Source organism: Erithacus rubecula (genome assembly GCF_903797595.1).
Source record: "Erithacus rubecula genome assembly, chromosome: 22".
Classification (NCBI taxonomy): Eukaryota; Metazoa; Chordata; class Aves; order Passeriformes; family Muscicapidae; genus Erithacus; species Erithacus rubecula.
In genome coordinates, this window is record NC_136674.1 from 2400318 (window position 1) to 2427412 (window position 27095).

The 27095-nt window shown below is 42.9% G+C and overlaps 1 protein-coding gene across 1 annotated transcript in view; it reads right to left on the minus strand.

Moving 5' to 3' along the window:
• Window positions 1–1108: 1108 nt before the first annotated feature.
• Window positions 1109–27095, minus strand: part of MED13 (mediator complex subunit 13) — a 52383-nt gene continuing 26396 nt past the window's right edge. The window contains exons 6-30 of the mRNA XM_079324662.1: window positions 26274–26468; window positions 25267–25429; window positions 24842–24952; window positions 22198–22878; window positions 19417–19633; window positions 18500–18584; window positions 18056–18174; window positions 16794–16884; window positions 16405–16619; window positions 15825–16021; window positions 13734–14647; window positions 11644–11811; window positions 10402–10625; window positions 9688–9877; window positions 8755–9220; window positions 7900–8119; window positions 7201–7392; window positions 6848–7071; window positions 6274–6416; window positions 5994–6152; window positions 5719–5904; window positions 5398–5546; window positions 5016–5189; window positions 3860–3960; window positions 1109–3135 (exon numbers count right to left, since the gene is read on the minus strand). Of these exons, the coding sequence (XP_079180788.1) occupies window positions 3003–3135; window positions 3860–3960; window positions 5016–5189; window positions 5398–5546; window positions 5719–5904; window positions 5994–6152; window positions 6274–6416; window positions 6848–7071; window positions 7201–7392; window positions 7900–8119; window positions 8755–9220; window positions 9688–9877; window positions 10402–10625; window positions 11644–11811; window positions 13734–14647; window positions 15825–16021; window positions 16405–16619; window positions 16794–16884; window positions 18056–18174; window positions 18500–18584; window positions 19417–19633; window positions 22198–22878; window positions 24842–24952; window positions 25267–25429; window positions 26274–26468 (5717 nt within the window). The 3' untranslated portion in view covers window positions 1109–3002. The remainder of the gene's footprint in view (window positions 3136–3859; window positions 3961–5015; window positions 5190–5397; window positions 5547–5718; window positions 5905–5993; window positions 6153–6273; window positions 6417–6847; window positions 7072–7200; window positions 7393–7899; window positions 8120–8754; window positions 9221–9687; window positions 9878–10401; window positions 10626–11643; window positions 11812–13733; window positions 14648–15824; window positions 16022–16404; window positions 16620–16793; window positions 16885–18055; window positions 18175–18499; window positions 18585–19416; window positions 19634–22197; window positions 22879–24841; window positions 24953–25266; window positions 25430–26273; window positions 26469–27095) is intronic.

Below are 27095 nucleotides of genomic sequence, written 5' to 3' on the forward strand. Positions count from 1 at the left end.
AGAAATACAATAATCTGTGCCATAAGTGACAGCTAAGTAAGAACATAGCTGAGGATTTAAATATAAATCCATTTATCTTTAATTATTTTAGAGAGTGTTAGAAAGATCTAAAGGTTACAGCTCCTTTTAAAATGGGAGGGTTGTTACAAGTACAGCTGGTGGCCTTGCTGGTCTTAGCAACAGGGTTTTCAGAAACCCAGTTCAAAAGTACTGAGTCAAAGGTGACTAAAAGGCTTAAATGCAGTAATGTCTGGGTTAAAATATGTATTTTTAATTGGAATGGAAGGATTTCAGCTTCTTATTTCATTGGAAGAGATAAACCTCAACAGCTTATAACACTGACAGGAACAACATTTTCTTGCAAGGCCATTTTGAAAAGCTGTAGCTGAAATTTTCAGCTATTTAAGCTTAAACAACCTCAAGTTATTGGATTGTAACAATTTTATTTATAAACCAGCTATTATGTGCACTTAAAATAGTTAAATGAAAGTAAGGAAAAAAGTATGCCCAATATAGTAGTTGGCTCCATGGTGCTGGCAGGTTTGATATGTACATTGCTGCCTGTGACTATCACTCCAGAAATGGCCCTTCTAATCTTTTATAGTGGTTATAATATTATATTTTACTTTAATTGCATTTGATGGGGGGAGGAGTGGGAAACTGGCATCTTTCACAGTAGGAGTTTCACAGAGAAGGCTGGTCCAGGTAACAGAATACAGTTACACCAATGTTCAGGCAGCTGATTGACTTACCTTTAGGAATACAAGTCAGATTGAACACCAAACAAAGCCACACCAAAACCCAGCCCTTGGAACTTGCTTAACTCAGCCAGGGTTAGAAATTACCACTTAGCAACAAAGCTCAAAAAAAAAAAGAAAAAAAAGGGACATACACTTTGAAAATTCCAGTTTTAGGAGCATTTCTCCACTTCAAAAATGCCAACCAAATGAGAAAAACCTTCTGTAAGACAAGAATGTGCTGTTTAATCTGCGGTGCATTACCGAGATAAAGTCATGGACAGACTCAGTTTTTAAATCTATTTATCAAAATATGCTAACTTCTGATTGCACTCATGTTGTTCTGAAGAAATGACTGAAAATTCTCATCACCAATTGTACAACTTCTTTATACAAAACCAAAAAAAAGTTGCTAATATTGTATGTACACGATTCAGTGAGACTTCATACGAAAAAGATCACCTCAGGCAGGTCTTTTGCATTTACAAGATTTTCATGGACACAGTAAGTTTGGTAAATGCAAGCAAATTCTTCCTTGTAGAGGGTTAACAGCAGGTGCACAAATGGATCTCAAAACTTGCTCCTTTACAGGTTTAAACCAGAGATAGACAATGTGAAGACCCAGGACTCAGGTTATGGTGACAGGCTCCCAGCAGTGCTGCAGGAGTTCAGTTTTTCATCTGGCAGTCAGATAAGGAACCCAGAAAAGCATCTGCAGCTGCTCTTCAGCACCCGTAGGGGCTATTTTAGAGCAGCACCAGACATTTGGCATGTGCTAGGAAAAAGGAAGGAAACTACTGAGAAAAAATGGTGGCTGTAGATAGAGGGAGAGGTTTAGGAAAGCCTTGTGGTTTGTCAGTCCCTTCCTTGGGGAGGGCAAAGCCTCCTTGGCACATGCCCCAGCCAGAGCCTGAAAATGGGATATGGGGAAGGCCACACACTGATAATTGGGACCTTCACCACAGTGCCAAAAGTACATGGGAAAGGAAAATGTTCAGGGTTTCGTGCTGTTGCTTTTTTTTTTACTAGTGGAATAAAATCTGAATACCAGAATTCACTGAGAATCTATATACACCACATTTTAGTTAAACACACACCAATCTTAAAGTCAAGATTGACTATTTTTGCATTTGTAAAATGGCTAGAGCTGGGCTAAATTTCAGCCTGGCAGGAGACTTTGGATAAGGTCAGAGTTTTCTGACCTCAGATTCGCATTTTATCACAAAAGTGGAAGCAAACAATGCAGTGAGCACAGTGCCAGGAATATCCAGGGAGCAACAATGCACAAGAGATATTCTTGTGATATTAAAACTTGCATCCTGGAAGTGGATCTGAGAATCTAGCCCCAGCCCTGAACCATAACACAAACTTCAATTGAAGAGTTTATTCATGTTATTCTCACTACAAGTTAAACCACCTACAATATCACTTATATATTGCCATTGTTACTCTGTAAAGGTGTGATATAAAATGCTGTAAGACCCGGTACCTTTTCAATTTATATAAACACAGTGAACTTCATTACTGTACATGTACTCTGCAACTACAGCTTAGCTGTAAATCCCCCACACACAATGGTATGGACATTAACCCCTCTATCCCCATTAAACTGTACATCAAGACAATACAAATTTACTGTCCCCACCCACCCCCTTACAAAAAAATAATACTCTAAAAGCAACCTACTGCAACTTTTAATTAAGACGATTACATATATTTTAGACCAATTGCTTTAAAGCAAGAAGGCAGTATAAACCTTCTAGGAAAATTTTTATAAAAGAGGTTAAGAAATATAAGACAATTTATACATTTAAAAACTTACAATAAATAAGAGATGCAGGCATTTTTGAATACTAAGTACTATAATCCAATACAAGAACATCTTGATGTTCTGAAGCCATAGGTTGAAACTTAATTGTTCCTCGTGTTTCTTCTCATCTCCATGCTTTTAAAATTCATTAACCATGACTGGGTACTATGGCTCATTACTCTTCACAAATACTGTGGCTGGGGAAAAATGGTTAATTTTGCTACTAAAAATGTTATAATACACTTTCTGATCATCATTCTGAAGCGTCCCCCATAGTCAGTGACTCAAAGACAGCAGGGCGATGGGTGCCCCTCTCACAAGTCAAAACAATATTTGCTGGAAGTAACAAGATTCATACCCCATCACAAACAACTTGCACTGAGAAGAATTATAACTTAGTCCTGCAGTGAAATATCCCTTTTCCTCATTTTTGTCTTGCAAAATTCAGATGAAGATCACAGCATATTCATGATAAAGTTATACAACTGATTCAGCACCACAAAATGAATTGGGAGACATGACCGTCTGTCCTGGGTTGCAGGATCACAGGTTAGCCAGGAGAGTGCATTGTACTGTTCCAGAACAAACCTGAAAAACAAACAGCCCTCTGTCAGCCCAACACATTTTTCTCACCAGGATTTTACAGCCCTGATTTACTATAATCCATCTTCTTTGGCATCAAAAACATAAAATAGGTTTGCCAACATTCAGAAATAACATGTCTTCCAAATTATTACAGCAGTTCAGAGCTAAGCTTGCTTTTTGATGGAAAACTGTCATTGTAATTTGTAATTGTCTGTTCTTAATTCATACCAAGAGGTTCCCATAAAAAAACAAAACAAAACAAAACAAAACAAAATAAAAACAAAAAATAACCAACCAAACAAACAAAAAAAAACACAAACAGAAAAGGGAAAATAATCTGATGTTTTCTCAATTAGTGTCCCATGTTTACAAAGGTCTGGGTTTCTGTCCTTAAGCACTTCAGATTTTACACATGATTGTTGTGCAATATTCTGGCTTAACTATTTCTGTCTTTTCTGCTAGACCTCAAAGTCTCTTCTAGTTTAAGGAATTTGTTGTTTTTCAAATGCTTTCAAAAACTGATTAGTTAAAGAAGGGCTTAGAGATGTTTGGTTTCAATTCCACTGCTCTGTGACAATCACTTGAAGCACAGCACTTTATCTGCACTAAGGATATCAGCTGCACAAAGAAAAAAACCTAACTACAGGACAAACAAACATGCAGCTTCACTGCAGCAGCATTAAAAATTAAACACACAATATTTTTGCAAGTGACCAAGGATAAATACCTGAGCACATCAGAAGTTTGATTAGAATCAAGTGGATGGGAGTGTTTACTGTGGAGTAGCTCGTCTGATTGCACTGAAGGCACGTGGAGGTGCAAAGAGGCCTGAGGAAGGAAGAAGGAAGCCAGAAGTTACTGCCTGGTCAACTGCACCATGTTTCCTTCCCCCTATATTGTTGTAGCTTGCAGTCACTTTCTCTGTCTGATACACAAGCCAAAACAAATTTTATCCTCAGGCCATCAACAAGTTCAGGAATTATCAGAATATTTATATTCTCTCATACAGATCTCTGCTAAAAGCACAGTGCTAGTTGTGAAATATTTATTAGGGTTTTTTTTAAATCCCTTTTCTACATTAAGTGATTGTTACAAAAGCAACTCAAGTGGCCCAAGATGTCTAGTAACACTTGGAAGTTCAGTTGCTTTCTATAGGCCTGGTCTATTTATATTTCATATATAGAACTGATTAGCATAAATAATAAATCCTCTCTTCAAAATAATATCCTACACCAAAGCCACAGCTGAGCTTAGGCCAAGAGGAACTGCTAATCCAGACACAAACAGAAGATATTCAGAAGATATATCTGGATCATTAGAAAACAAAGCACAGTATTAGAGATGCTGATTTGTTAATACAGAAAGTTTCTCTGTATACCAGTGTACAGCCTTAAATGTGTCAATGTGTCTTGGCTGTGCCATAAGGAGTTAAGGGGCTCAGACAACACCCAGACAAGTGATACAATGGCTGTAACTTGACAAAGCCAACATGGAAGAAACAGCTTTTATACTTTGTGCAATACAGAGAAATTAATTTATTCCTTATTTTACCCAGTGCAATTGAGTTTTTACACTGTACTTAGGTACCTCCCTCTCTACCACCAGTCCCCACAGGAGTCCAGCCTTAGCCAGAGCTCTGTCCAGGAACTCTACCTGCTCTTACAAAATCCTGGAAAAGCATAAAACCAGGAAAAGAAAGAGTCCAGACTACCAGGAAGATACCATGAGCAAGACAGAACTTTCCAAACAGCCAAATCTCAAACACCTGCCCTCTCCTGAAGCAAAGCAGAGCTCTCCCCAGAGACATGCACTGACTTTGGTTCAACCAGAACATTTTCACCCCCAGACCCCTCAGGCTGCACAAGGCTCTGCCAGGACAGTACCTTAAGAAACAAGGGACACTGATTTTGTGCTTGAGGACACGCTGACCAAAACCAGTCAGGCAATGGACCTGCTTTGGCAGTTGACACAAAATAACCGAGGGCCAGTGGCTGCTGCAGTATATTTGTTACTTCATCATGAGATTCTGTGGAAAGCAATCGATCTGTGCCTTGACCCTGGAACACAACAGGCAAAGGTTTTGGATTAGGAAAGCACAAACTTAATAGAAATTATCTGTAGCTTCTGAAACATCCACACATGACGTGACAATCCAATACCCAGATGATCTAAAACCTTTCATTCCACAAAAGGAAATTAACAGATGGAATAAACAAAGACAAAACACACATATACACACATAACTGTATTTACTCCAATAGTTACCTTGCCCATATCACCTCCATGGGGGTAGTGGGACCCTGGAGAATGCACAGGGGATCCACCAGGAGATGCAGGAAGAATATTTATAATATCAGGATCAAGATCATCTCCAGTGTCTAACAAGTCAAAGATTCCCATTCCATCTGCTCCATCTTGAAAAAGAACAAGACCAATGAATTCCTACAATTTCACTATGAGCAGGATATGACAATACATTCAGAAATAAAGTGATTTTCCATAGAAATTGAATGGTTCTAAGAATTAAAAGTTATGGGGGAGTGGCAAGGGGTTTTTAGAAGGCAAGAACAAATCCAGAGTACAAACCATTGTTTGTGTTAAAGGCCAGATCCAGGTTCTCAGTGGTGTAAGTGGATGATGCCACTTGCACAGATGCAGAGGTGGGGAACACCAGGATGTGGGTGCAGGAGGTGTCCTGGGGGGTGTTCAGCTGAGAGGTTTGCATGTTCAGGGTGGTGCTGCGCCCGAACACGGAGCCGGTGGACACGGAATCTTTGGGAGAGACATCAAACATCTCCTTAGCTTTGCAAAGCCTCAACTGTTAGCTCTTGTGCCAGAAGGAGAAAAAGCTTCCCAAATACCTGGCATGATAATGAAGGATCCCTGGGGTTCCATGGCCACCAAGCAAGCACTGAGAATGCTGGGGGAGTCTGCAGCAGAGATCCCACACATCCTGCACATGTCCTTCAGCCTCTTGCTCAGAGACTGCAGGTTCCGGCGGCTCAGCAAACAGCTCCAGTCTGAGGAAGGAAATCTCATTAGTGAGCTTTTCTTCCAGAAACAGGGATGGGCACACTTGATATTATGGAAAAATTCAAGTTTCAATTCAAGCTTTAGACTCTAAAAAAATGCTGCTGTTACCTTTTAATTCCCCGTGTCCTATTCTTCCTAAGCGGCCGATGACAACTCTCCATGGCAAAGAGCTCATCTGCACAAGGCCCAGGCACCACTCCCAGAGTTTCTGCAGACCCATTCTGCGAGCAGAACCCTTTTTCCTGCGAGCTCTACAAGTGAGAAGGAAGGAAAAACAAAGCTAAAACCCACCTGCAACAAGTTTTTAATGCCACGTTTAGAACTTTTTTGGATTGATCTGAACATTCACAGGATATTGCAGTCCATCGGCTGTAGCTTCAGGGGGTTTGGGTTTTTTAAATTAATCACATTCTAAAAGTGCCATCAGCAGCCAGCAAGGGAGATGGAATATAAACACACACACACAGAGTAACACTCAAGAATCACATGAAACTAAACTATGCTCTTCTAAAAATTTAACTCAAAATAATATGCACATAATAGGGAAAATATTAATCTGCTTTAGCCTCTTCTGCAACACAACAAGCCTACAAAAGTCAGATATTCTTAAAGCACCAAACTTAATGTAACTCTTCAGGGGAATGAAAGAAAATAAACTTTTTAATTAAAGTTTGGCTCTTACCTGTTTGGTACATCAATATTAATTATGCAAGTTTCTAACTGTTCTCCATAGAGATCTGTACAGGATGCAAGCAGCCACCTCTGATCATGAGACAAACAGTAGCCCACAAAAAGCACATTGTACTTCTGGCCAGCTTCTCCAAAGGTTTCTCCCAGCTCTGTTTGCTTGTCCTTTACTGGAGCCAGTATAAAAGGAGGGGTGTAGAGTCGAATACACTCAGGTCTCTAGAAAGATGACAGAACAGACAATGAAATTTGGGGAAGAAATTATTCCTAATATAAAAGATGGCTGGTTGATGAGCAGGGACCTTCCTCTGATCTGGACAATTCCACAATCTCATTAACAATACTCACATCAGGGCTCCTCAGAGCAGTTTCCATGGCTAAGCCTGGGCCAAAGCCAGTTAAGGTTTTCACGTTGGTGGAAGTTGGGAGAGGCCTCCGACACTGAGTGAAAGCTGAAAATGCCAAAGATTTTAAATGCTGAGTGTAAATCTGCCTGTCCTCGTGTTTCACAGGCTGGAGCAGGTACTGACATGGGACAATCTAGAACAGAGGAGAAAAAAAAAATATTGTTTTGATACAATATTTGGTACATTGCTTTTTGAATTTTACTTTGCAGTTAAATTTCTTCCTCTTCTAAGCCCTGTGGGGCTTCAAGAAATTATTCTCATTGAAATTTTCTTCAGAGGAAAAATAATTTGTTTAATAGAGAATCTTAATGATTCTCCTAAGAAGCTGCCCTCTGAACTGGTCCTGCAGCTGCTGCTGAAGGAGCTGTGCCTACAGCCCAGCAGGGTCAGGCTGCAGAATCCATTACAGGACCAGCACTCCACTCATCATTGGAGTGGGCACTACATTTCCTCTGAGATAAAACTGATGAGTTTGGATTAATAGCACCCAAACTGCTCTAAAAGCTATAACCTAATGATTGAAAAGCTGGAGAACTGTAAGTAATGTTTGTGAAGGAAATGAAACTTCCACCTGGAGGGTGTTACTGCCCCCAAAACACAGCCAAAGCCAAGGATACTCTGTTTGTTTCTGCTGCCTCACCTGCACAGAAATGATGTTCTTGAGGTTGGGAGGAAGAACCTGAACCATCTCCAGAAAGCAGCGTAGAAGTCCAAGTGTCCACAAACTGGATGAGCTGCTGTTCTCATCCTTTTTTTCATATGTGAAAGGATCAATGATGTAAACTACAATTGCAGGTGGATAGGTGATAGCATGTGAATCTCCATCTGTGGGGACTCCCACTTTATCACGATCCATAGTGCTGGAAATTAAATTTTGAAACCAGTTACAACAGCTGAGTTTTATAAAGATTTGTTTTACATCAAAACTAGATCAAATTGTCAATTATTAATCTGAAAGATCTTTGAGTCAACTGTGGTGTAAGAAACAGTCTTTTTATGTCATTTTTGTATAGGAGCTTATCAGTAACTCTGAATCCCTTTTTTTTCCTTTAGCCTTTTTTATTACAGCAGCTCAACAGCTCAACTATTGCTCAACTGGGGAACAAGAATATCTACACTAAGAGCTGTCTCCACCACTCTAACTTTGATTACAGAAAATAGAACTCTAAGATGATGCCAATTATCTATCTCCCCCTCCTTCCCCAGCCCTTTAAAATATTGAAGTGAGTAGTTTGGTGAATTTTCTCTCTTTAGAGAGAGAATAAAAAAAAGGAAGTTTATTTTTGTACCAGAGCAGACACTGAGATGCAATTAGAACTACAGCTACAATTGGAACCAAAAGGTTCAGCTCCACCACCACTGAACTCTCATTCTCCCTTAAAAGCAGCTTGGTGAAAATAAACACAGGATTTTTACTGAAGGAGTGAAAGTGCATTTATAAGTTCCCATTAGTTGAGCTGATTTTTCAGCTGAAGGTGTGACTGCACTTCCCTACCTTTCAGAAACCTCTGGATGGGGCTGTGCAGGTGCTGCAGCTGTGTCTCCAGACATCCCTGCTGTTTGCAGTGTTGGCTGTTGCTGCTGCCCCCCAGTTTGCCCATTGGGGACTGGTGCAGCCTGGGTGGGCAGGGAGGCAGGAGTGGTGTTGTTCATATTGCTGAAAGGTGGGAATGAGGAAGGCTTGCTCGTTGGGATGCCACTGGCCAGGCTGGCAGAGGAGGAGGAGGGGGCAGTGGTGGTCAGGGTGGAGTTGGCTGTAGTGGCTGCAGAGGACATGGCACTGCTGGAGGTCACTGTGATGGTGCTGCTGGTGGGAGCTGCAGGAGCTGATGCTGGAGTGTTGGGATTGGCAGCAGGGGCTGTCACTGGGGGCAGAGCAGTGGCTGCCTGGCTGGAGGGAGGGACCAGGTTTGTTTGGGAAAGTAGAGAATTGTCCAAAGGCTGAGAAGCAAGATAAGGACCTAAACCAGGGGAAAAAAAAGCATTAATTTGATATTGCAGCACTTTTGATGCTTATGTCACCTATGGAAGTCTACAGTTTTAACAAAGCAGAGCAAACCTTGAGCATTACCTCTCAAACTAAAATACCTGCACTAAATTATCAAATTCTGTTTTCATAAGAGCCTTTCAAAAATATCAAGTAATCTGGTTTTAATATAACTTGTTTCCAGATGTGATGAATTTCAGGAAATCTCTGCTTCAGAATCTAAGTCACCAATACAAGAAGACAACCAAAGTCCCTGTCAGGCAGCCACGCTGCCATTCCCTAAAGGCACTGCTGGCTGGTAAGAGGCCATTTCAGCACATATTCAAATACAGTCTAAACCCAGAAAACTGCCCCAGCCAATAAGACATAAGCCATGATTCTTTACTGCAAAGGAGTAAGTGGCAATTGTATGCAATAAAGAACATTAAATAAAGGACATACCCAGCTCATATCTGCAAACTTGAGCATAGAGTTTGAGTTTGGAGAAGGCGTCGTTGTTGGCATTGGCTGTCTGGGAGAACCACTCAGTGACCAACTTCTCTGAGAGCTTCTTGGAGGCTGTAGGTCCAACCCTCATGATCCCATCAGGCAGTAACTTACAGATAGGTCTGTGTTGACCAAGCCTGCAGGACTGTAAAGAAGGTAAAAAAAAAAAAAAAAAAAAAGCCTGAAAAGCTGTTAAATATCACACAAAGGATCTATCATAGAAAGGCAGAGAGCTCTCAGTTTATTTGCAATATTCTAAAGTAACATTTTAGCTCTAGAATAGCACCAGTAGGAAATGTTGAATAGAGATTGTCAGCATCTTCCTAAATGCAAGAAAACCGGGTTGATAATAATCTCCTCTAATCTTCATTCAATCCAAGCAATACAAGCATGTAATTAATTAATTAAATGGAGGTAACACAATTAACGTGGCAATGCAGAGCTTTGCCACCAGGTGGCGATTATCGGATGGGAACGGGGAGCAAGCAGCACGAGCAGCCCTTATCTCGCAAGTGCCCATTCCTAAAATCCCCCGGAGCAGCTTTCCCAGATAGCATTCTGAGCAGGCGTCGCTATCAGCTGCGACAAGCCCGATAAGTCCTTATGAGCACGTATTAGAAACAGCCCTCCCCAAATCCATTTCACTGCAAACTGCCACAAACTCTGCACCTCGTAGATTGCAGTCAGATCCCTAAAGAAGCTTTTGGCTCCGTTGAGCAGAGCCTCGTTCTCCGGGCACACCACGACATAGGCGACGTCTCGCTGGGATCCGTAGGGCTCCAGCATCAGCCTCTCCCAGTAGGGCAATGCAAATGGAGACAGCACCAGGAAATCGTAATCGTATCCCAACAAAAATGTTGGGATTGGCAGTGGTTCTGGGGACTCATCAGTTCCTGGAAAAGCAAGGAGTGTTTTTAAGTAGAAAGCTTAAAATTAACTTCAAGGAAATATGAATAGAACGGCCTCTGGTGTTCCCAGCATCTCACAGGAAGGAGCGCTGGCTATCAATGGAATAGTTCTCATTTTACAGATCCAAGGTGTAGGATCCAACCCTCTGCAAAAACCCCTCAGCTGACTGGTTTTATTTGAAATGTCTCAGGGCCTCAGGAAGAAGTTCCACAGTGTTTTATATTTCTATCAGTAGGAACAGATCAGCACTGTCCAGGAAACCTTTTCCCACAGAGCCAAAGCAATCAGGGATCAAAGACAGGGAAGAAAATGTAAATATTCTAAGCAGATGGGTAAAGGACCAGAGAAGGAACCAAACTTAAGAACATGCATTTACATGTACTGTAAATGTATAATTGCTATGTTCTAAATATAGCTACAAAAGATCTGCTGGTGAAAGGTCACTCTTGTAACACAGTGGTAAATCAATCTCATATGCTAATGAAGTCATCAAATCGTGAGTGCACAAAATTCACCTTCTATCTGTAAATGCATCACGTGTTGGCCACTCCAAACATTTATCAGAGACAAGACACTGAGTAACTAGATCTTGAACACAGTTCTGACAGTAGTGAGCAATAATGCACACTGTCAAGCATTTCAAAGTCAGTATTTTTACCTCCCTGTCTTTAGAGTAATTAAAATGGGGTGAATGAAAAATATTGAGTATAAAAGTTTGAGCAGTTACTAAGTTTTTAACACTAAACCCGTTTTTGCAATTTCAGTCCCTCACTGGGTGAAGTGTCAGGTGTATGCAAACAGTGCAACCAAAGCTGTAAATTTTAAATGCACATCTTTAATTCACTGCCTATTTTAAGGCATATAAATATTTTCCATTTTTCTAAAGAGAAGAATTCTGCTCTAACACGCTCTCGTTATTTGAAAGAAAGGCCGAGTGCTGTTCAGAACTGCAGGAGCAGGGAGCAGGGGATGCTCCACGGAGCCATGGAGCAGGAGTGTTACCATAGGAGCCTCTCCCAGCCATCTTGTGGAACTGCTGCCAGGTGAGGGGTCCCTGCACGCCCCAGGAACGCACTGTCCTCTTCTTCTGGATGGCGTCCTGCAGCACGGGCTGGAGCGACAGCAGCATGCGCAGGATGTCCTGGGAGCACTGCATGCTGACATCCACCACTGCAGGGACACACAGCTGCTCAGCACTGAGCACCCACACCATCCCACTGACACCTGCAGCCCACCCAAAACCTGACCAGACCCAGCACTGAGCACCCACACCACCCCACTGACACCTGCAGCCCACCCAAAACCTGACCAGACACAGCACTGAGCACCCACACCACTCCACTGACACAGCCCCCTCTGAAAAACACCTGCAGCCCACCCAAAACCTGACCAGACCCAGCACTGAGCACCCATACCACTCCACTGACACCTGCAGCCCACCCAAAACCTGACCAGACCCAGCACTGAGCACCCACACCACTCCACTGACACAGCCCCCTCTGAAAAACACCTGCAGCCCACCCAAAACCTGACCAGACCCAGCACTGAGCACCCACACCATCCCACTGACACCTGCAGCCCACCCAAAACCTGACCAGACACAGCACTGAGCACCCACACCACCCCACTGACACAGCCCCTTCTAAAAACACCTGCAGCCCACCCAAAACCTGACCAGACACAGCACTGAGCACCCACACCACCCCACTGACACAGCCCCCTCTGAAAAACACCTGCAGCCCACCCAAAACCTGACCAGACACAGCACTGAGCACCCACACCACCCCACTGACACAGCCCCTTCTGAAAAACACCTGCAGCCCACCCAAAACCTGACCAGACACAGATTTACACAGATATACAATCCTCCCTCTTCCCCTGACAATATACACAGATGGGGTTTTTTCTGAATTTTGTTTTTTCCTCTAGAATTTTGCCCATTGAAAAGATCCCATCTTATGAGTTAAACCCTAAAATAAAAACAAAATAAACAAAAGCAACCCAAAAAACCCCCAAACAAGTTGTAGAAGCCTGAAACTCCCAGATTGTCCCTCCCAACAAAGGCAGATTGGCAGGCTGCCACCCAGTGCTCATTTCAGAGAAGTCAGGGAAGCCTTGAGCAGACTCAGCCCATTCCATCCAGAGCCACCATGGGCCATTGCAGGTACAGGGCTTTAAATGAAAAGCTGACACAAAATTTGGCATGGCTACAATTTCTAAATCTTCAGTTTTACAGTATCTTTACATTTTTGTGTTCCAAACACCAGAGTCACAGTAACACGGAGTTTTCTCCTGTGTGCCTGAAAACATCAATTTATTTTCAGTCTGGGCTTTCCAAGTGAATCCCCCAGTGAGCCACAGGAACCTGGCTGTGTTCTCCCAGGATTCCTCCTCATCTTCACTTACAACTACCTGTGATTCATAACTTTATCTTTCACCCTAACCCTGTTAAGAGTTGCCACTTGAAAATTCTATTAGAGAACAGTAAGCAAATACACACAATGAAGGATATTCCAGGAGACACTGCATCATTAGTCAGGCCCTCAAAGGAAAAATCCAAGGATTTCTGGCAGACTCAACATACAGTGAAGGCTACAATAATGCTTTTTTTGCCACATGTGCCATTAACCTACTGCCCCCAGCTCCTCCTTGAGAAGGGGGGAAGCCAACTGAATCAGAGCTGTTGTTTAATTCTGCCACAGTGGCCTTGACAATACGGTCACCACTCGAACCCCCTGCACTTCCTACAGGCATCAATCACTCCAGAGCTCTGTAGAGCCACTCACCAAAAGCTCTTTAAAGGATAAACCCTGGTGAAGTGTTGTGGACACTGCCAGTGGTCTCATGTTACACTTCAGACATATATTGGGAATTTACAACTGAGGGCAGCCAAGGCCTTACTCTGGTGATCAGCACAGGATATAGAAGGGCTGGTTATTCTGAACACCATCAACCAGAAGTCTGAATGAGCATACAGGTGGCAAAACCAGCATTCAAAATCCACAAAGGCAAACCACAAAAAAAGACCCTTCCAAAACAAAAACCCAAACAGGTGGACAAGTAGAAAAAAAAAAGGTGTTTTCAATATTTACCATTTCTTTTTGACCAGTGGTGCAAGCAAGTAGTTTTCACAAGTGCTTCATCAACTTTCCCTCCTGACATATTGTCCATGAACTGCCGTCCATGTTCCAAGGCTAAGTAGCAGTCATTGCAACAATCCCTTTCTTCTACACGTACCAGGTTGCTGACAGCACCAACTTTGGCCATGGAGTCTTGGTCTGCTGCTCCAAAGGGTGAGAACAGGTTGGTGCATTGATCCTGCAGCAACAGTATCAAGTCATCGGGCAGTTTCTCGGGTTCTTTCAGCCCTCCACTGCCGTGCTCAATGGAAGTAGCTCTGAGAGCTTCAAAGCGTTTTTCTGCTTCTTTGCCACACTCCGTGTTCCGCCCCAGAATATCCAGCTCATCTTCAAGAAACAGCCCGGAACTGTTGCCAAATTTTCTATTCATAACAGCACTGAAACCACAGGTACACCTATACTGGGCCTCTTGCGTTGGATCAGGAATGTAAACTCCAACATCAGCACCTTTGATGTTCATATTGCAAACACAAATGCAGCAGCTGTCGAAGTTGCAGTCTTTGAAGAGGTTCATGACGGACTCGGAGAGGATGAGATTGACGTACAGGCTGTGTGCCTCGGGGATGGAAGGCACGGTGGCAGGCTCCACCGAGTTCAGGGGCCGGCAGGTGGAGGGGGTGGAGGCTGGCGAGTACAGATCCGAGTTCTCGTATTTCACCGAGCCCTGGGCGCTGGCGGGCCCGCCGGCGCCGCGGGGCGTGCGGGGAGTCCGAGGCGTTCTGGGCGTGGGGAAGCGCGGGGTGGAGGGAGAAGGGAGGATCCCGCCGCTGTTGCTGGGAGGGGCGCTGCTCGGGGGCATCCCGAACGGAGTGTGGGTCTGCGGGGTGTAGGCAGCGCCGTACTCCTGGTCCATGGTGCTCCCATCACTGCCGGCAGCCAAAGAGAAGGAAAGGCTTTAAGTACACAGCGTACCGGGTTTGAAGTTTAAGATTCAGATTTCTAAAGAAGGACCTTTCTAATTAATATTTGCTTTTTTTTAAGCTAGTCTTTCATAATCCACAGCAAGATTTTCAATCCCTAAGGAACTACAAGAGCATTTGTTCTAAATGACTTTGCAGGACTCCCACTGACAGCACCGTTAAAGAATCTCTCCCTGGCTCCCTTCATCTTTTCCTTTGCACAAAGCTCCCAAAGCTCACAAGTGTGGTCAGAATAAATTATAAATTCTGTGGTTGTATGGAGTCTAAAGGACACCTTTTTCATTCATGTTTTATTTACATGTTGTGTAGACACACACTAAGAAAATATACCAGGTCTGCTGACAGCAGATTCAGCTGAATCCAAAGAAAGTATCACCTGGAAAGGTTTAACATTTTCTTTCCTAAGCACCCGAGTATCTCCAAAGACTTGTAAGGGTAATGAGACCTGGAAACACATTGCTAATGAGTAACAGAAGCAATACCAGTGTTTAATCCAAAGATTTAATATCCATTTAATCTTATCAAGAAATACATAACACCTCCTTGCTGCCTAATCCATTTCTACCAGCTACTAATGCAAAGGAGAAAAATAAAGAAATCTTTTCTTCAAGAAGATCTGGCAGCAAGACCATCCCTACCAAATTCAGGGTACAGAAATGTCCCCTGCAGTTCTGCTGTGACCAGGCCCAGTCACACAGCACAGGAAATTTTTTCCTACTCCCAGCACAGCTGAGTTTAGTGCTACTTAAGAAAATAATTTAAGAAACAGCAGCACCACCTACTAAGCCCTTCCAGCACTGACTACACCACCACAAAAACAAACTCCCAAGTTTACATTTATCTTGATTGTTACCATCTTCATTACTTATTAAACCTGGCCTTGCACCATTAAGCTTCCCCAAGAAACCTTTAAAGGAGACAACAAATAAAATGTATGTACAGTTAAGAAGCTCTTTGAGAAGAGTCTCCTGCAGTAGGTTTAGCCAGAAGGATGTTTTTAAAGGCTCTCGTCAGTTGTATAAACACAGAGTATATACAAATATTCCCATTACTGACTGACAACAGAAATATTTCGGGGTGGCAAAGTGAGCAGCTGATGGTGCTGAAGCCCCCAGGGTCATACCCATCTTTGATGAAAGGCATGGCAGGGCCTGGAGGAAGCAGATCCAGCTTGCCCACAGTCCAGCTCTGGCGGTAAATGCATTCCTCGGGCAGCTTGATGGGGGGAAGACACTGGCTGGGAAGAGTCTTCAGTGGTGCAAACATGGAACATCCCACTAAAGCTTGACAGTTCTCAGGTTTATAAACATAAGAATAATCCTGGAAGGCAGACATGGGAAAGCATTAGATCACTGCAGCAATTAAATGCTTCTCCAAAAAACAGGACTGAGTTCAAGCAGCAGCTCTTTAACCCAAAATCCTGACACAGCTGCAAGAGAAAGCAGAGATGTGTACACAAAATTCACAACACACAAAACAAACCTCAGTGAACTGCAATGACTGAAAGGCATTTCTGCAGCTCACTGATGGCTACTCAGGTATTACTCTCTCTCAAGTTTGAGTGGTAAAAAACTACATACTTACCACAAAGTGTATAACCTCCCCAAAATGCAGGACAAGTTACAAACTGTACTTAATCTCCTCCCGTTGCTATTCAGATTTAAGTAATAAACTGATCAACAATCATCACAAGCACTACCTACCTTGATTTCAGCAGGTTTGGGGCTGCAGAAACCCTCATCTACTTCAATTCTGAACTGAGCTCCCACAGTAGAGCTATTCCCTTCCAGCACTGTTCCTCCAAGTGTAGTGTCCATGCTGCCATACTCCTTATTGTTCATGTTCATTGGAGAAAACCCCATAATATGTTGTTCCAGTGAAGGGGGAGTTGGATACATTTTATGGAGATCTGCAGTGCCTAATTTCAGAGAGAAGCAGATTTTAGAGCATGAAACTTTCTGAAGTCTTTCCTGAGTCAAAATTTCAATAAGGCAAATGAAGGGTACATTTCCAAACTGCCACAACATATTAGAGTCAAATGTTTAGAGCTACTATTCTCATTAGGCAAAAAGAAAACACAAAGAAATCTTACTTATGCATGACAGTGGGTCTAGATTTCCTGTTTTTGCCTCTTTGCAGTTGGATTTGTCATCGGTGCCATTCACTGTTCGTTTAGATCCAGGCTAAGAAAGAAGAATTGTCATAAAATCACTTCAGACATAAACACATGTTCATGTTTCTTTCTAACAGGAAATCTCACCTGCACATACAAAGCTGAGACAGTGTATAATATTTAGAAAAATTTTAATAGCTCAGAAGCCTAAGGTTGGGCTTACACTTGTTCTTAATTCTTGGAACCCAGAGAAAACTTTCCCAACAGGTCACAATGTTATTGAAGGAAAAAACCAGTTACAAAATAACCCTCAGCCTTTCAGCAGATGGTAAAAGAAGCTAAATTAGGGCTGCCCACAGTCTATCAGAACAAGCCATAACACTCTCAGAGGCACATTAACATCACAGGTGTTACCACAGGAACAGAAAAGACAAATACAAATCCTGCAACAAGAAATACAGAAAAGAAAAATTGTCAAAAGTAAAAGGTTAAGAAACCTTTTACCATCTTTAAACAATTCAGATGTCTATAGAATGTAAGTGTTCACATTTAAGAGCAAACACTTTGTTTACATACTGATGATCTCTGATGGCTGTTAAGATCCTTCAGCCCTTGCTCAGCTCCAGCTCCCATTAAAGTTGATGGGCATTTTGTCTGGGTAAGGGGATTTGGGATTAAGCATGGAGCAAAGTACAGTTTAGAAGAGACAACTGATTACAAACAGTATTGAAATAGAAACTAAAAAGATAATGGATTCAGAGCCATCAGAAACTGCAAGAGAAACTGTTTTAAGATAATAGCTGCTGCAGAGAAGCAGCTTATTTGGCAGAATGTCCAGTGTTTAAATGCTTTTTCTCTTTCAGAAGTTGCTGTTTGGTTTCAGTATAACCTTGATGAAGCAGCTAACCAGAGCCCAGACCACAGGAAAAGAACACACTAGGATCTGCTGAATCTGTACAACTCAAACTAAAGGTATGTTCAGGCAGCACACATTGTGGGGATTGTAAGGAAGTAAGATCAAAAGGTTGTTTGCATCAAAAATCTGCCTGCATGAGTCAACCAGAACAGTCCGTTTGCCACCGAGGGGCCACAGCTCTTGTTTGTGTGAATGTTTTGCAACCTCTCCTACAAACACCAGAAAAAAAAAAAAAAGAAACAAACCCCAAACCACAGAAAGACAAGAGTTGTTCCTTGCTGGTTTTCTGGCTGTCACTTGCCAGGAGTTTTTGCACATGACTTACTGTGAGTTCATCTTCATCAGAATTGAAGAGGTTGTCCAGGTCGGTGTAGGACACCACCAGGTCTGTCTCGTGGAACAGGCTGGTGGAGGCGGTGCGGGCGTGGGCCAGGCGCTGGGCATCTGTGGGGAGAGAGCACAGCACAAACCTCACTCACAGCTGCATGCAGCAGCTCCAGCACAGCTGGGGGAAAGGAAACCAAGGGGTGAAGTGTTCCACTCATCCATCTTATACGGAGGTAAGGGCTTTTCTTTTAAGAGCGTTTGGATTTTATAGCCAACATTTGTCTGCAAGGTGCGACAAAGACATGCTCCAAGCAGACCACACCAACTCCATGCTCCATACAAACCATAAAATACAAAACTTGGCAGTCTGTTAGAACCTACTGACTATTCAACACACCACTAATATAACACAATTAAGACACAGGAAAAAAAGTCTTTTTACCTTGCTTGACAGAAGGACTAAACAGAGACATTGCATCCTCTCCTTCATGGGACAGAACTGTAACACTGGATGTCCCATCCTCAGCCTGTTCAAAAAGGAGAGAAAAGTTTGCTTTAATTAGTGGGTGGTGGGGTGGGAGGTATTTGATGTCCCTGTGGGAATCCTGGCCCTGGAGGAGGATCAGATTCTCATTACCCTGTGAGCTCAGCAGAGACAGGCTGGGGGCTGCTGCTGGCCCAGGGGGAGCAGAGCTTGGGCTGCCAGCACAGGGCTTGTCTTGGGGATAAATTTACAAAGCAAGTTGTGGATTCTTGCTACAACACCTTAAGGAAAAACCTTTGCTATCAGATGCTACACATTAATTGTACCAGTTCCTGAATGGAATGCATCCACTCCTAACTAATTCTAATAAGCAAATTTATTTCATAGACAAGCCCCCATTGCAGTTATATTTTCTCCTGTTCTGTAGGTGCCCTTTTGGTTTAAGTACAAGTCTCACATAGCTGCACTAAAGCACAAATAAAAGAATAAAAATTGAAATTTAGTGGCCAGGGAACGAGTCAGGGCTCACCTCACCTACCCCCAGACCTTTCCACCCATGCACAAAGCACTGGCCTTGTTCTTCCTCTCTCCCCAGGCACCTGCCAGCACCTATTTCCACAGGGAGGCCACTGAGCCAGACAGATCCAGAAGCTTTATCCTCATAAACCCTGATGCAACAGCACCACCAGTGTGCCAAAAAAAATTTAGGTGCCATTAGAGACATGCTGCTTAATTTCATTGATCATTTCTGCTAGAATATAATTTGTTTTTTAATTTGCTTCTAAATACACCACGAAGGATTTAAACTCTATCCAGTGCCTAAGGCAATCTGTTTTAATCCCATCACTGATTTGTAGCCTCACTCCTTTACTCACCTTGTGTTTCTTCCCCACTTCCCTCTCAATGTTCTGCCTGTCCTTTTTGCTGTCAGGAAATAGGAATTCCACATCTCCATCCACAAAGGCATAAGGATCAATTTCAGGTTCCTGGTCAGCTTCCGTTGCTACAGCTGTTAAATATTGGTTTTTACTCTGATACTGTTGCACCAGTTCATCTGAAACCTTCAAAGGTTTCCTACATTGCACCATTAATCTGAACAGAAGAAAAATAAAAATCATTTATTTAGCATTTATAACATGGAATTATTTCTGCTATCTCACAGCATTACAAGAACAACCTCATCTTCCCACTGCCTTCCTTCACACCCCAGCTTCAGAAAACTTTTGGGGATGAGGATTAAATCATTACTCATTTAATATCACCTCCTTCCACCCATCAGATCCAGCCCTGTGATTCATCCTGCCCCTCTTTCCTCAAGCACTGTCAATTCACATAAAGATTAGTAATTTATCCCAGGTCATGGCTGTCATTTATTATAAGGCACAAATGGATTCAACTCTCCACATCCACTAAAAGAAACTCACCAGGCTAAAGAATTACTCACAGCATTCCCAAAAAAAAGCCCAAGCAATAATCACAAGTAAAGCACACAAATGCCACTGTGTTCAGGAGGCATTTAAATCACACAGATCAATACAAATGAAGCTTGCAGCACACCAGTCACTAATTTACTAATGAGAAAAATCAAACCACATTTGCCTTTATCAGCATTTTTCTTTTGTTAACATTCTGAGCCAAAACTGGAGCTGGTAAGTACACAGAAATTAAGGTTTTCTCTCAGGAGTATTTGTTTCACAAATGTAAAGTTGCACCAGGAAAAGAAAGATATTGGTAAGGAAAAATCTGTTGTGATTATGAGCTGTAGGTGTGCCCCTGAACCAGCTTTATTTTCTGTATCCCAACATACAAAAGGCACCAGGTGAGGAAGGTGCTCCCCCAAACAAGATGAGAGGTTCCTGCACATTCCTCTCAATTATGGAAACAGTTCGACTTTGTCAAAGACACTTCCTAGAAACAAACTGTCCCAAAAAGCACCTCACAGCCAACAACAATGGCAAATCCATCCATGCTGCTCTTCCATGCTCAATAAACCAGTTTTCTAAATCCTGCAAAAATTGCCATTAGGAAAGGAAAAAAAAAAAAAAGGGGGGGGACAAAAAAAGGAGATGGAAGCTACTTTCTAGGAATGGAGAGTTAAACATCTCTGATGTATTTTTGACCAGCACAGAGGAAGACAAGTTAACACCCAGATATCCTAGGGTTTTTGTAAGTTGTCAAACCAAACTAGGAAAGACAAGGAAATTTCTTCCTTTATCTACTTGGCTGAAGAAAATTCAAGGCAAATAAAAAAAAAAAACCCACTAAAAAATCCTATAAATGCACATCTTGAAAGAGTCTCTTAAACAGTGACCACAAAGAATGTCTAAAACTGTGTGTGTGAGCACAGAACAACAGCTACACCATATTTACTCTTTTTCCCAACTCACACCATATTTACTCCTTCTCCCAGCTCACACCATATTTACTCCTTCTCCCAGCTCACACCACATTTACTCCTCCTCCCAGCTTTCCTACAGCCATTATGTGCTGCCACAATGGCTTCCCACTGTCAACAACAGGACAAAAACCAACTCCAAGTTTCTGTCTTGTGAGTAGCTGCTCCTCCACCCCAAATTCAGCACCTCAGCTCCTAAAATAAATCCCAAAGCTTTCCATAATTTGATACTGATCACAGTAAGAGTCTCCTTTCACCTGAACAGGAATAAGAAAATTTGGACCAGAAATAATCAGCAGCAGTGCCTGGACAGAGGCAGCTCTGGGTGCAGCCCCAGTTCCTTGATCACAGCCCTGAGCCCAGGTTTGTCACCTCCTCATGCATGTCCCAGCCCTGTGAAGCTGTGGCTGCATTAACAGCCCTGTCAGCACCTGCTGCTGCCCAGGGCTGTCCTTCCCCAGCAGCCTGTCCTCACAGGGAAGTGCTGTGAAACAGGGATGACAGGAACAATTCCTGCTCACTCCCTGCATCACACAGGACACAGCACACAGGGCTCTGGTTCAGGGCTTCTGTTCTCATGGTTTGGGGATTTGGTGCTGTGATCTTTTTTGGGGGGTTTTGTGTTTGCTCTGACTGGTAAAGCAAATTCATTTTGGCTCGTTCTGAAGTAAAAGAGAGCTCAGACCTAAGTTTTAACACTAAAACCAGAGTTTGATTTCCTCCAGTGGTCCTAAGCTCCAGAATTTATTAAAACTTAAAACACTATCCAAAGTGACCAACCCCTTTATCCAAATGGAAACAAGAATGTTTTACAAGCTGGGGCTTGTAACACCAGCTCTTCTAAGTGAAGACAAGAGCAGAAATGAGAGAACAAACTTTAACAGGATCTCTGAAGCTGAGACTATCCCTATTTTCTTCAAATAATGAAGAAAGCAAATACTAAAGTGAAAAAGTTATTTCTATTTTATTTTTGAGGGGAGGCAGGAAGGGACTTAAGTCCCAAATAGCCATCATTTGGCTGCAGATTAATTTTATAATATAAAAATAAATATCATTGCTGTCAACTAAATCAGAGCTAAAATGGGAAAAAGCTAGAAAGTCTTGCTACAGGTCTGACTGTGCTTTGTGCTCCTTTTTCACAAGGATTAACTTCTATGCTCACACCCTCAGCATTACTGCTCCTTATACTGAAAACTCTTGCCTTTGGCCTTGCTCTTCCCTCACTCCTCATGTCATTACTCCAGCACCAAGCACCACTTACTCTGTAACTGATGTTACATTTTCCTGTCCAGCAGGTATTACTGGATCATCTCTCAACTTATCATTTGGAAGCTGGGGAGGTAAGAACTCCACATCCTTTTTCTTTGGAACTTTATAATATTTCCAAGTGGTGTCAGCCTCCTCCTCCTCCAGGTTGACGGCGGCGCCGACGTACACGGTGGGCTCGATGACCTCGGGGAAGGCGGCCGGGAAAGGCTGGGACAAACCATCCAGCCTGTCCTCCATTGCTTTAGTGGGGACCAAGGGGTCTGGTGTTGGCATCTGGTAGAAATGCTGACTCTGGGGGGTGGAGGGAGCCTTGGGCCCCCCCTCGTCGGTGCTGTCGCAGGGGTGGGGGCTGAGCGGCGGCGGCTGCGGCGAGTTGGGCTCGGCCCCGTGCAGCGCCGGGGGCTTGGCTCCCTCGCCAGCCCGCATGTTGGCAAACCTCACTTGGCTGTCTGGGGCACTCATCACCAGCCTCTGACTGGCTGAATCTGCCTCCATGGCAACATCATCACTGATAGATACACGATGATGAAAAGGAGTCAAAGGGCGTTTCTGTGGCTTATCCCCTTTGTCTTGCTTCTCATTTGTCTTGTGCTTCGGAGCCGCCGGCTGCTGGGGGCCCACAGGTGGGGCCTGCCCCTGTTGACCTGAATTTCTTGGTTTGAGATTTTTGTGCCTGCAGAATTAATACAGGGGGAAAAAAGACTCCACATTAATCTTTCAAATATGTCTGTGGTGTTCTTTTTCACTAGATAAGAACCTGCTTCTAGGCCATTAAACAGCCCATGAGAGATGTCTCAAACTGAAACTGTTCTAAGTGAAGCTGCCTCTTCTTTCTGACCAGAATCTGGGATCTGAGCAGCACTCTATGATCTTAGAACACCATTTTAAAAATTGTTACATCTGTCCTCTGAGCCAAACACACAAATAATCCTCAGAATTAAGACAGTATTTTATAACTGCTTTAGCAGAAATAGATTGTCACATGAATACCTCATCACTTTTAACTAGTGCCAGCACTGATGAATCAGTAGAACAACGTAAGAATTAGTGAATGGCTCCTGGAATTCAAACACTGATACCAGCCAAGAGAGCTGCCCAAGCCTCACTGGGTTAAGGACTGGAAAATTAACACCAAGAACCAGGAAGCCAAGCTCACTCCTACAAAAGCTATTTCCAAGCTATTACAGGGCTTTTGTAGCTGCTAACTTACAAATTTAGCAAGAGTGGGAAAAAGAAAAATGCAGTGTCTCAACTGCATTGATACAGTTGGGTCTGTTCAGTGTAAATGCACTTGAGCTTAAACACTTCATCTGCAAGTTCAAGATGCCAACTTTCAGGATCATCTGAGAGAAGGAGGCACATGAAATACTGAAGTGCAGAATGAAATGTTGATGATTGAGCCATTGAACTGCACGTACATCCTCAGAGCCTGGCAGCTCTTTGCCACTCTTCCATTAGCAAAGTTAAGAAGCACTTGTATTGAAAAAACAGGATTAGGCAGGGATAAAAGGTAAGAGGTATCAAAATCTATTTTTACTTTAAACTCTTACACACATCCACATGTTGTTTCTCCACTTAGAATTCAAAACACATGGAATAATAAGGGGGGTTAGGTCTTTGCAATTTCTCTTTAGGCAATTGCATATTTCTAATACACACCTCACATAGTTAATTGATTGGTTTGCTCTTAACTAGTGCTATCATAGCTAAATTCTCCTTGAAAGGAACATTTAATCCTCCTCCACATCCCAGCTCCTCTCAGGACACAAGTATTTCCACAGAACTTTAACCAACCATTTCAATAAGGGAGTTTAAAAAATGCATTTCTCTCAAAATGCTACATCCTCCAGACAGTAATTTTTTCCTAAGATACCAATATTCACTGCAAGGTAATCAGTGTAACATTTAAATCAGAGAAAGTGTTTAAACCTATTGCAACACTTCAGTCACCTAAAGATTAATATTCTGCCATAAGCACAGAAATTGAGAATTCAATGAAATTAATGCTTCCATTTATTTTAAATACCTGTATTAGCAGTCTGTGGCATTGCAGCCTCAAAAAAGGCTGTGTTATATATGTATTTATTTAATCTCAGACTTTTAGCCCTTTGTTTTGACCCCTTTTTTTCCTAGCTAATATAAAAGACACATACTGGCATGCACTCCCAGAGGAGCAGTTTCCCACACAGCCACCCATGGAATGCCACCCTCCCCAGAGAGCAGGTTTGGGATTTTATTCCTCTTCACCAAGCTCATCATTAACAGCTTTCTCCCTTCAAGGCTAACACCAGAGCCTGCTAGAAGAGATGCTTAAATCCTAAATAAACAGCATTCCCTGAGAAAGCTGCCCATGAGATGGTTCTGCCCATATGCACATGGAATTCCAGCCCAGGATGAGGAATTATCCCTGCACTGGCAGCAGCTCCCCTCAGCCAATTCACTCCAACCTCTGCATTAACTTCTTGGGCAGAATTTCAAGACCTCCAATGACATTTAGGAGAGGAGATACAAATTTTATTCCAGCTTTTCTCCAAGCAGCTACAGCTTAATTACTCCTGCAGGAGTGATCAGGAGGCTCTCCTGAGCTCCTCAGCCTCAGGAACATCACTGGGCTGTGCCTCTGCCAAGTGCTGTACCTTGAACAATTGCAATTTGTCCTCTGTGTGGCTTCAACAAAATCCCAGGATGCCACCTTGTCAGCTGTCTCCTCCTCACACAAGCCATTTGATGTAGCAGAATACTTCCTCCTAGGATTCAATACCAGGAGAGTTATTTGGGAGCAACATATGTTCTTCTCTTATCTTCTGGCAAAGCTCAAGAGCAGTTTGGTGACAAGGGATTCAGCAAAGAAAGGATAAATAGTCTTTTCCTGACATATTAAACTGAGAACTAAGTAAGTCATTCCTAAACAGTTAGGGGAAAAAAAATGAACTTCTTTAGAAATGGTTTATGAGAAGAGCAAAGCACATTCCACCAGAGTCACAGCACCTTTAACAGAACTAATTGCTACAAGGAGCACACAAAATATTGGTATTTCTGGTTTCAGAGGATGAGTACATACTTGTTCTGTGCTCTGTTCATGTTGCATTCTTGCCAGACTCTGTCCACCACCTGGTTGGCCAATTTTCTGGGGATTTTGCCTCCGTGATGGCTGGTACTGTCTGAGATAAATCCATCTGAAACTGAGGAAAACTTCACCCATTTCTGGGCAGACTGAGCATCAACTGCAAAGCAGCAGCAGAGGGAAACAGATTCAGGCAGTGAGGCAATGCAGTGTCTACCACTCCAATTCAATCATCAAAGCAAGAAAAGTATCTTCTTAACTCAGTGTTTGGAAATAAAAACACACAGAAAATGTAGGAATTCTAGCAGATAATTTTAAGAGATTAAAAAAAGCACCATATATTTATGTCATAAGGGGGCTGGATATTCTTTATCTTTGAGGAAAGTGACCTGAAACAGAAAACCTGAGCAAAGCCAATATTATGATTTTAAAAAAGGGTCAAGTTTGGGTAACAGAAGATCATGGAAGGAAAAAAGAAACAAAATCTCTTCTGCACAATAAAACTCATGTAAGTCACCTAAAACTATTGGTGAGTCTCATCTGCTGTGACCTAAATCAGCTCCCCATAATCACAGCTCACACCCAGGGCAGAGGGCACAGAAACTGGAAACTTAACTACAGCCAATCTTCCTGGGCTGGGGGAAAACATCACCTTTCACTAATGATCAAGGGCACAATGGGGGTTGTGGAGCTGTGTCAGAACACAGCCATGCTCACAGAGGGGAAAAAACCCAAAAACATCCCCAGAGCAATTTAAAGTACTGGTAACAACACCAAGTAGAACAGCAGCTCTTATTTCAGCAGCTTACAGAAGAATTTGAGTTCATTTTGCCCACAAGTGGTGACATCAGTTTTTCTACAGCAAACTTAGGACTAAAGAAATGTGATTTTTTTTCTACCAAGCCAGCTGCACAGACAGCACCTGAACTCCCTGCAAACACTGCTGTGTTTGAAGGAGAAGCCATGGAAACAATTCCCTCATGCAGAAACCAATTCCCTCTCACCTGTCTGAACTTCCTCTGGGGACGTGGGTGGAGTCAGGGTGACAGAGGACATGGCAGGGTCCCTGGTGGAAGCAGGCACTTGGTGGACCCCCAGGCAGGCAGTGGAGCAGTGGGGAGCCCCCACAGAGCTGGGAGCAGGGATGTCTGTCTGAGGGACCAGCACGAAGCACGCCGGGTACACCATCCTCACACCAGCTGCCAAGAGAGGCCAGTGCACAGTTAGTTACACTCAAAAACATCAAATGGATCATTGCAGCAGCCGCTCCTAAGCTGACAGACCCTCTGCCACCTACTGAAGCATCTCCTTGGACAAAAAAACCTCTGTTGTCACCTCCATCATTACTTGATTTGCTTTATACAGAAGATTTGGGTGAATGAATAAAAAGGGCTTTATAAAGGCAGACATCCACATGCTGCTGCCTGCTTCTGTCATTTTGCTTTTTAAAGGCTGCAAAATTCTTTTTTAGCATCATTTAACACTGCCAACATCCCCAGCAGCATGAAGGGCTCCAGCCATCACTGCACTATGAGCTCCTCACAGAGAAGGGATTGCATTTGCTGGCAAATCAAAGGTTTGATTTCATCAGCCCATAGCAGAACAAACCACTGCATCCAGGGGCTGGGATTTTGGGAAAAACAGCAGATAAAGGCAGTGCCTGAGCACATCAGGTTCTCCAGGACTGTGGTTTTGCAGACATCTCTAAAAGGCAAGTCTGCTCTGGTTGAATTTGCACAGACTCTGAAACAGCACAACCTGTTTTTATGCAGCTGAGATGTCAACAGTGATCATCCAGGAGTTTTTTTTACTCTTTTAATTATTTA